This window comes from Nothobranchius furzeri, chromosome 2, assembly GCF_043380555.1.
Source record: "Nothobranchius furzeri strain GRZ-AD chromosome 2, NfurGRZ-RIMD1, whole genome shotgun sequence".
Lineage (NCBI taxonomy): Eukaryota > Metazoa > Chordata > Actinopteri > Cyprinodontiformes > Nothobranchiidae > Nothobranchius > Nothobranchius furzeri.
The window spans coordinates 17584165-17594183 of NC_091742.1; the positions used below are offsets into that span (position 1 = coordinate 17584165).

A 10019-nucleotide genomic window follows, 5' to 3' on the forward strand; every position below is an offset into this window, starting at 1 on the left:
AATTCCTAAAATGTTTACCAAATAGATTAAGATTTTTTAAAAGCTTCATTAAGACAAGGAGGCTAAAATATTCTATTCTTAATGGCTAAAATGAAAACAAAGTGCAGTGACAACATACAGCCACTGGAGGGCAGCATCTTCTTATCCTACCCTGTGTACCTGGGGTACATATGGCGTTAGACCCGTGCCACAACCCGTGCACGCGGATTGGGTCCACATCGCGCGTGTGAACGTGACTTGCCAGTGAAAACATACATGGCGAGAGGTCATTTGTGCACTGAGAGGGAGCAAACTGTGTCTTTGAGCGCACAAGGATGTGTACAAGTGACAAACCTGCGTGCGCGCGTTGCCAATGAGCACACGGCAGAGGAAAACGTGCGCGCGCGGCAGCTTCTCTGCGGGCTCGGTTTCTGACTCCGCTCGCTCGGCTGTTAAGGGGTTTTGGCACTCTGGAGGCGTGGCCTGTGGCAGATCTTCTCTGTCCTCTGATTGGATAGTTTTGCCCGCACTTTACCCTTTAACTCATTGGCCCATTGGCTTCCTGTCGGACCAAAAATGATGGGAGCTATATAAAAAAATCTGATATGTTGTCATAGCTCAGCTGGGAGAGAGGGTGACTCTCCCCCCAGAGGATCCAGGTTTGAGTCTGGGCAAGGAAAATAGAGTTGATGTTATGTTATTTTTTTCCTAATTCCTGTGATATTATTTTACAGTTGTGACCGTTCAACTGTCATTAAACGTCCGAATGTTTGCTGGGCAGTGTTTTAAAAAGTGCACATAAGCCAGATGGTTTTAACCATATAAAATTATATTTTTTGTGACACTGGAAAAATACATACTGAAATAAAACTACTGATTGAAAACTTTATGACTGTGGTTGTACAATATATGAGTCACTATTACACTGCAAAGGCCCTTAGAGTGGGGCTTCGAGAGAGAGAGAGAGAGAGAGAGAGAGAGAGAGAGAGAGAGAGAGAGAGAGAGAGAGAGAGAGAGAGAATTTGTATTCTGTCAAAGTAGTAATATTACTTCAGCCACTCTTGAGAGGAGACTCCAGGTAAAAATAGACTTGTGGGTGTAGGTATGTTCAAGTTAAAAAAGTTCTTGCCTCATTAATGTATTGTTTATTTTTTTGATGCATATAAATAATTTAAATGTTAATTTAATGAAATATTTCTATTTTTTCATTACCTCACCCTTGTTTTGACAAAAACGGGACCTTGCTGGATAATATCATGGAGAAACTATTTGTTCACAGTACTTGGCTCAGTGAGGATCTGTATACCAAAGGAGGAGATGCTCAGAAATCTGTCTGCAGATTGTTATAACCCAGACTGGAAGTGGTGGGCTGTAATAAGAAAGGAGACCAAACAGAGGAGTGGGGGGTTCAACAACTGATTTATTTAACCAAAGTAAGGATTTACTAAAGCAAGTTAGTGCTCCCTGCCAGTCAGCAGGGGGAGTTAGAAGATCACTAACAGACGGAAAGTGTCAGCTTCTTTGTCGATCCTTTCTAAATCAACTTCTTTTATGTTTCAAAATCATCTTGTTTTTTGTCCAGGTCTGCTTTATTATTATTTATAACTATTAACATTTTTTACATGTTATGTTATCAAAATGTGGGAATAAAATGTTTAATCTGAAAAAAGTTGATCAGTTTTCAATTTTCAGTTTAGAAGTTTAAACATTTCAAATTCAATCATTGATCAAACTGATTGAAATAATGTTAACGAAAAGTTCCTGGGTGACCAGATTCAACTTTAGTAAAAAAAAATAAATAAATAAACACTGAAATTTCCTGGGTTGTTTCATTCTTGTTGGTTACAAATAAAGTTTTTTGTTTTAAAAAAAAAGCTCAATCGTTTTTTTTCCCTTCTGGGCATGCTCAGTCCTGTCTGACTGAACTTTGACCCTACAGCCTCAACCACAATGGTAAGTTAATTGTTCTTAGACGTTATAGTGACCTGCTAAAGACATGAAACTCTCCAGTCTTTTCTACTAAACTCAGGTCTCATTTTTTCAGTCTTAGGTCTCTTGTCTCAGAGTTTAGGCTATAAAACTCATTAGGTGTAATGTTTTAGGTCTAAGGGCAAGTCAAAATGTGTGCAGCACTTTTAAATGGCAACACCCGTTGCCCCAAAGTGCTACACATAGGCAGTGAAAGTAAAAGCAATAGTAAATAATAAAAGACAATACAATCACAAGCGTGTGTTCTCCGTCGCATTGGACAGATTTTTAGAAAAGAGAGCTCGACTCCGTCCGTCCTTGCGAGCCTGCTGGAGAGCCCTCACAAGTGTTATGGTGTTGCGTGCATCCGTCCCGACGCAGACAGTGAAGGCTCAAGTCCGGTGCTGGTCACCGGAGGCAGTTGAGAAACTCCAGGGCTGCCTCACGTGCACAGATGGGAGGTCTCTGCGCGGCTGGGGACCTCAACAACACGACCGATGATGTGACGTCATACATTACTGCGTAGACTTATGCATTCCTCGTAGAAACGCAAGGAACTACCTTAAACTTTGTTTTCTATCGAGATTACGGCCAAATAAGCAGATTCGCTCCCTTTTTCTAGCTGATTGTGTTTCTGTACCACATGTTCTCCCTAAATGGAATTCACTTGTTCAATATGTGTCGTGGGAAAAAGTATGGACTCTTCCTAACAGATACTTGCTTACAAACAAAGTCAAAGAAGTCACATTCAAACTCCTTCATCGCTATTAACCTGTTAAAACATTCCTGAGGAGATTCATTAAAGACTTTGATGTATCCTGTACTTTCTGCAAGGAGCATCCAGAAACTATCTACCACTTGTTCTGGACTTGTGAACACACTCGGAAACTATGGCAAGGCATCTGTAGATTTATATTGGACCATATCCATGAGACCTTTGTATTACATTTTCATAATGTTCTGTTTGGATTTCTAGACTATCAGAGGGATTTGGAAAATTAACTGTTCATATCTAATCTTATCATATTGCTGACCAAGTTTTACATGCATAAATGTAAAGTGTTAAAGATAAGACCTTCCTTTTGTGTCTTGAAAAAAGAACTTAAGCTTTATTTGAAAACAATCTCCACCTCGAACAATAACAAAGCCATTAAGACACTAAGTCTCTGCTGGAAATTTCAAATCTTTCCATAATTCATACTCTGTTGCATGTCTCGTATTGTTTCCTGTTTCGATCATCATTCTCATGTTTCATAATTTGTATGCAGTAACCCCTGGCGTTGAATCTGTTGGTATGTTTTTGTTATGTTTATACTGTTTCCATGTACTTCATAGTGGATATTGAGTCATTTATGTATATTGACTGTATTGTTAACGAACCAATATCCTAAATAAAGAATAAAAAAAAAAAAAAAGCAAGGAACTACCTTTAACAACAAACCACGGCTCAACAAAGAAATGAGACCCAAGGAAAGGAAAAACACAGTGCACCTTGCTGGAAATGACAGTAATTACAAATCTGCAAAATACAAGTTATGATCCTCATTAAGAAGAGCAAAAAGCAATTTTGCCTTCAAATTAGAAGCACTAATGATTCACGATTCATCTGGAAGAAGAAAAAAATCAATGATATGACCAACTACAAAAAGACTCCTCCTCCCATACCCGAGGACATCGACCAACTACTGAACTCCTCAACCTCTTATTCAGAAGGTTTGAGCAAGCATCAGTTCCACCCTCCACCTCTACCACTTCCTGATCCCCCTTCTCCATCCAGGTGGAAGAAGTACGAAACACCTTTAGGGCGCTTAAAAGGAGTAAGGCGGCTGGTCCAGATAACATCACACCCTCTATTCTCCACTGTTGTGCTGTAGAACTGGCTGACGTCTTCACTACATTATTCAATCTCTCCCTCTCTCTATGTCAAGCACCTTTGTGTTTTAAGGAATCCATTATCATCCCTGTCCCTAAGACCAGAACGACCTCCTGCCTGAATGATTATAGACCTTTTAGGTCTAAGGGTTCTAGGTCTACATGGTTTAGGTCTTAAAGATTTTTAAGATGTGGTTTCTCCATTCTAATTAAATGTGTCTATAACTAAAAGGAGAATAGAACAGCGACAGTAGAAAATAATGATTTTTCCTTTGTACCCTCAGAGCTCATCGGGATCAACTCTTAAGGTCCATGCAGTTCGGTTCGGACCAGGTCAGGAGCTGCTGGGCTCTCTGCAGGCCTTTGTGGAGCAGCTGCACCTGGAGGCACCCTTTGTCATCACCTGCGTGGGAAGCGTCACAAAGGCGACTCTTCGTCTGGCAAACGCGTCGACAACAAACACAAACGAGGTGTGGGAAATTTTCAGACTACAGTAGTTAGTTGGGTCCAATTTACCCGAGTCATGGTTAAACACTCTCGTGACCTCACAAGGTCAAATGTCAAACTTTTTCAGAGTAAACAAATGGAGGTTTAATTTACTCCTTTTGGTCTCAGAACATTTGATAAGTTCATGTGACCTGGTGCAGGGAGAGCTCCGGCTCTCATAAGACCTGAAAGCATGATCCATGTGGATTCAGTTCCTGGGTCCTCATTTAGGGGCCTAGTAAGTAAGAAAGAAAGAAAAGATCTTTTCTAGAGTGGCTCTCAAGGTAAAACTCACGAGGCGCTTCACAAAAACAAAACATTTAAAATATAAAAAAGATTTTTAAAAAATCAAAAACATGTTTAAAATCAGCAAAAATAGACAATTGTGATTAAAACAAGCAAAGAAAGAGCGTGCTAGAGTGTCCGCCCTGGACTGGGAGAGCGGGGTTTGATTCCCGGTCGGGTCATACCAAAGACTTTAACAATGGGACCCAACACTCAGCTATGAGGGGTTGGATTGGTTAGACCTGAAAATAGTCCCGCTCCCCTCCATGGGGATGGGTCAAATACGGGGATTCCTTCCTGCGACCAAAATTTTAAATGTTCGTACGAACAGGAAGAAGACTGATTTATGAAACATGCGGTGGCCTCTTGAACACACATTTCTCCGCAGCCGTCTGATGATAAATCCCACCTGTGCATAAGTACGTTGGATAAATGAGGGTCCTGGTTTCTGGTTTCAGGTGCTTCATCTGAGTGGGCGGTATGAGATTGTCTCCCTGGTTGGAACCCTCAACCCAGACGCCCACCTCCACATCAGCCTGTCAGACTCAATGGGCCAGACCATCGGGGGTCATGTCCTAGGGGACCTGGAGGTGTTCACCACAGCAGAGGTTGTCATTGGAGAGGCGGTCAACCTGCGCTTCAGCAGAGAGATGGATGAGAGGACTGGATTCCCAGAACTAGTGGTCCAGTCTGATTCAGAAAGCAACAGAACCTGAAGTTCAGTTAGTTGGTTGTTAGTTAAACTGTCAGTTAGTTTGAGTCTCAATCATAGCTCAATAAAAATGATCGTCAACAGGTTAATTAAAAATGAAAACTAAAATTTGAGAGACTGGGGATAAAATGTCAGGTTTGGGGTTTGGTGGTTTACTTTAATGACGAAGAGAGAACAGGGTTAGGGTTGAGGTTGAAACTGACACTAGACAGGGTATCCGCGGGTCCTTAAAAAGTCTTAAAATGTCTTAAATTAGCTTTTCCAAAGTTAAGGCCTTAAAAATCCTTAAAAACTACAAATAATCCTTAAATACAGTTTCCATAGGTCTTAAATTTTCAAAGACCCAATAAACAAGATTCTTTTATTTCTTTAACATTTTCGTGAATTTCTATTTAATGTTCAGCATTTTTTGTGTATGATGTTGGTGTATGCGGAACCGTATACATTCAGTTGGTTGTGAAAGGGGGCCAATTTTAAATGAGCACATTAGCTGGTTAAACTAGTGGGAGCTTGCGCCATGGGGAAGTGCAAGTTTAATGGTAACTGGATGGCTAATCCCATGTTCGCGACGTGGTTAGCACCGGTTCCAGGCAATAGCTGGAAATTAAAACTTAAATTAAATTTAAAAAATAGCTTAAATTTGGTCCAAGTAGCCTTAAAAAAGGTCTTATAAAGTCTTAAATTTGGCTCCCTTAAACCTGCAGATACCCTGCTAGAACTGGTATAGCAGTGAATGATGGCGCTGTTGAGGGTTACAAATGGACCAAAGCAGTGTCCCTCAATAGGCGACATGCGACCTAGACCTGGCCTGCACACCTCCACTTTCTGGCCCTCAAACCAGGACCCTCATTTATGCACCGTACTTACACACAGATGTGTGCATAGGCAGGAGTTTAGGCATTGTGTGGTATTTACCTACTTGTACTTGTGTGTGAACATGTTCCTAAATATAAGAACAGCTGTGACCATGCACAGCATCTAGTGGTAGAACGGGGTAACAGCAGTACTGAAGGTCTCAGTCATCCACTAATGTCATTTACCCAGTATGTAGTTTTGTCGGTGGGAAAGCGGCTTTGCGCATTATTGGTGCTAAAACCAGTAAAAGACACATGTGACCGAAGGGTCGACATATATACTGGACAATGGCTTTCCATAGAACACGTTTTTGTACTAAAATGGGAGGTGGCCACCACCACCATTTTGACTGTGTCACAGGTTCCATCAAGCCCAGACAATTCCAAAAAAGTGAAGAGAGGTGGAGCTGAGGGTGGGGCTGTAAGGCTGGGATCAACTGACGACACCCGGTCGAACTAGCTACAAGCTAACCTGAAGCTAACCCAAAGCTAATGCGGAGGTGGGAGCTAAGCTAACGGAGGTAGCAACCTAGCTACAACCGGAGTTAACTGTGCACAACACCAGAGCTTCTGAAACCGAGATACGCCGGGCTGACCGCTGGGTAAAACCGGGTGGAACAAGCCGGCAGCCGCACAGCAGAAGAGCCACTGTGATCTGAGATGCGCAGAGCTGCCGCTGGGGAGAACCGGGTCGAAAGTTTTCCATCCCAGAGCTCCCCAAGCCGACAGCCCGCTCAGCAGACAGAAGCCGCGATCAGACAGAGATGCACCGGGCTGCGGGGAGGGGAGAACAGGTGGAAAACAGAGGTCTCCCGAGAGCTCCACAAGCCGATAGTCAGAACCCAGCTCCACCAACATGTTATATTTCAACCCATTTTCTAAAGTGCAGCATTATGCTAAATGCACTGGGTTCTACCCTATTACATTTAAATGTCATGGTTAAACAGTACATGTTAAAATCTAAGCTTAGCTTGGCAGTGACCTAAAATACATAAATATAATTTTACTTACCGAAAAAAATGAAGTGGAGACTCCTTGGACGCTCTATCAGTGCAACTAATGCCACAGCAAGTCATTTTGTCCAACAATTGCACTAAAAATATCCAAACAAGAATACACACACACAGAGACTCAAAATCCCGGAGCAGTTTCCAAGCCAGACCGAGGCTCTACTGAGGCCTTTCCCGGAGCTAGCTCTGTGGTCACGTGGGTCTGAGGCGGCGGTCACGTGGGTCGGATGCTCATTAATTATACAGAATTTTAGGCTTTTAATACACTTAAACAGAAGAGTGAGAAAAAAATTCACCCCCCTCAGAATTGTCATCAGTGTAAACTAGATAATTTAAACAAAAAACATGTTTTGGTACCAGGCTGTAAACATGTTTATTTCTGCTGTGAAACTGGTATTTTTAACATGGGAGTCAATGAGGATTTGCTTGCTTCTGACACCAGCCCCCAGCGGATGAGGGTGGAACTGCAATTTTTGGTACTTCCGGGTTGGGCCCAATTTTAGAGCAGCATTGTGGGGGCTTGATTTAGGTTCAAAAAGGGCCACTCCACTGAAACTGCTCTGTTAGCAGTGACAGAATCCTTAAAAGATGCTAGAGCAACGGCCAAATCCTCAGTGCTTATCCTGCTCGACTTATTGGCTGCATTTGACACTGTCAACCATGGCTTCCTTTTGTCCACACTCTACCATGGGCATCACAGAGAAAGCACACGCCTGGTTTGAATCGCACCTCACATGATGATCATACAGTGTATCTTGGCTTGGACAATCCTCTACCATGCACCATCTTGCCACAGGAGTCCCCCAGGGCTCTGTACCAGGACCTCTTCTCTTTGCCATATACACCACCTCACTGGGTGAGATCATTCGATCACATGGCTTCTCCTACCACTGCCATGCAGACGACACCCAGCTCTATTTGTCATTTCCAGCGGACGACCACACAGTCTCTGCACGAATGTCAAACTGTCACTCTAACATATGAAAATGGATGAAATCCCACCATCTCCAACTCAACCTCTCTAAAACTGAACTACTTGTCATGCCAGCAAAACCATCCATACAGCACAATATCTCAATCCAAAATGACTTCCTATCTCTGGCTCCTTCAAAGGCAGTTCGAAATCTGAGTGTTGTGATTGATGAACACCTGACCTTTACAGATCATGTTGCCTCTGTTGCTCGTTCATGCCGCTTTGCGCTGTATAACATACGAAAGATCAGACCATACCTAACACAGCATGCCTCCCAGCTCCTGGTGCAATCTACTGTCATCTCCCGCCTCGATTACTGCAATGCCCTTCTAACTGGCCTTCCAGCCTGTATTGTGAGACCTCTTCAAATGGTCCAGAACACAGTGGCGCGTCTGGTCTTCAATCAGCCAAAAAGAGCACACGTCACCCCTCTGTTCATTGAGCTCCACTGGCTACCGCTAGCAGTACGCATCAAATTCAAATTGCTAACACTAGCATACAAAGTCAGAGATGGTACGACTCCCATCTACCTGAATCCTCTTGCAAAGGCTTACGTCTCGGTCCGGCTGCTCCGGTCATCACAGGATCGTCGGCTAGCAGTGTCTACACCACGCTCAGGACAATCCAGACTCTTCTCATGCATCGTTCCACAAATGTGGAATGACCTTCCAAGCACTACCAGAACAGGGGCTTCCTTTTCAATTTTCCGGTGTTCATATCTAGAATGAACTTGCCGTTGATCTCAGAGGTCATGCTTGCTTACGTAGAGATATGCAGGATTGAGGCCATGACTACTCTTGAATGTAAAAACAATGATTTAGAATTGTAATCTGACATACTGGGAGCTAGTTCAGCTCGTAGAAGTGATGTAAAGCAGACTGATACAGAGGGCTCACACCAGTACTGCACCAGTTCAAGCTTCGGCTCCAGTTTTACCCTCAGATCCAGCCACAGCTACAGATCAAGGTGCAAATGTGGTTGTTTTAATTAGAAGATTGATCTTAAAATAAATTCCATTCATTCAGCCATTGGTCAGCCAGGACATTAGCCGGTTAGTTGGTTAACTTTACTGCATCACCCAGGGGATTGTGGGTCTTTATGCTTCTCAGCAGGTATTTTTGTAGCTTTTAGCGACATAAGGCAGCGCTGCAGCAGCACTGTGGCGCAGCTACAAAGCCTCCCCGCTGCAGCTTTGTGTTTGCGTTGTGTTCACACAGCATGGTAGCTGGAGGCGTTGGTGGTCTGCCCTATTGGGGGGGGGGGGGGGGGGGGGGGGGGGGTTTGCACTGAGATGCAGCCTGTGATCTAAAGTCCACTTCCAGTTCTGTGAATGGCATGTTTGTATGTTGGAAGGTGATTAAAAGTCCCGTGTTTACTGAGCGATCGCAGAAGTTGTGTTCGTTATGGGCTGCTGTTACTTCCTGCTGTGACACACCAATTACTCCACCTTTTTCCTGCACAGACACACGAACTCTACATGGCAGGTCTTTTTCTTACTGTCCTAACATGACCTTTAACCAGCTGACTGTAAATTTGGAATGAAGCTGGTGGAACATCCACTTGTGGACACTGAGAGCTGTCCATCTCTTCCCTTCTTTGTGGACAACGATGGACTGAAGATTACCTTTGACCCCTCCCTGTCTGATGAGCAACATGTTAACACACACCAACATGCTCCTGCTTATCTAGAGGAGCTGATGATAATGTCAGCAATAATTCTGATCCATATGAGGATGGATGGATTAAAAAAGCAATGAACCATGTAAAACACAAATAACCTTGCAGTCTTTTTGCTGTTTCTGTAATCCAGATTTAGACCAAATCAGATTCCTTCAGTGATTAATTAGATTTAGTCCTGCCTGTCATAGCGCCAGGTGGAC

The 10019-nt window shown here is 43.2% G+C and overlaps 1 protein-coding gene across 1 annotated transcript; it reads left to right on the plus strand.

Moving 5' to 3' along the window:
- The first annotated feature begins 1872 nt into the window (after positions 1-1872).
- On the plus strand, positions 1873-5675 carry LOC107378189 (bifunctional protein GlmU). The gene is made up of 3 exons (XM_015948262.3): positions 1873-1932; positions 4104-4289; positions 5049-5675. Exons 1-3 carry the CDS (start codon positions 1930-1932, stop codon positions 5304-5306), a joined length of 447 nt encoding a protein of 148 aa, XP_015803748.1. The 5' UTR covers positions 1873-1929; the 3' UTR covers positions 5307-5675.
- Positions 5676-10019: the final 4344 nt, after the last annotated feature.

Bases quoted from the DNA above. Each gene is read 5' to 3' on its own strand.
- LOC107378189 (XM_015948262.3), top strand. The intron at 4,290-5,048 runs GTGTGGGAAATT...TTCTGGTTTCAG, and splicing joins CGACAACAAACACAAACGAG to GTGCTTCATCTGAGTGGGCG.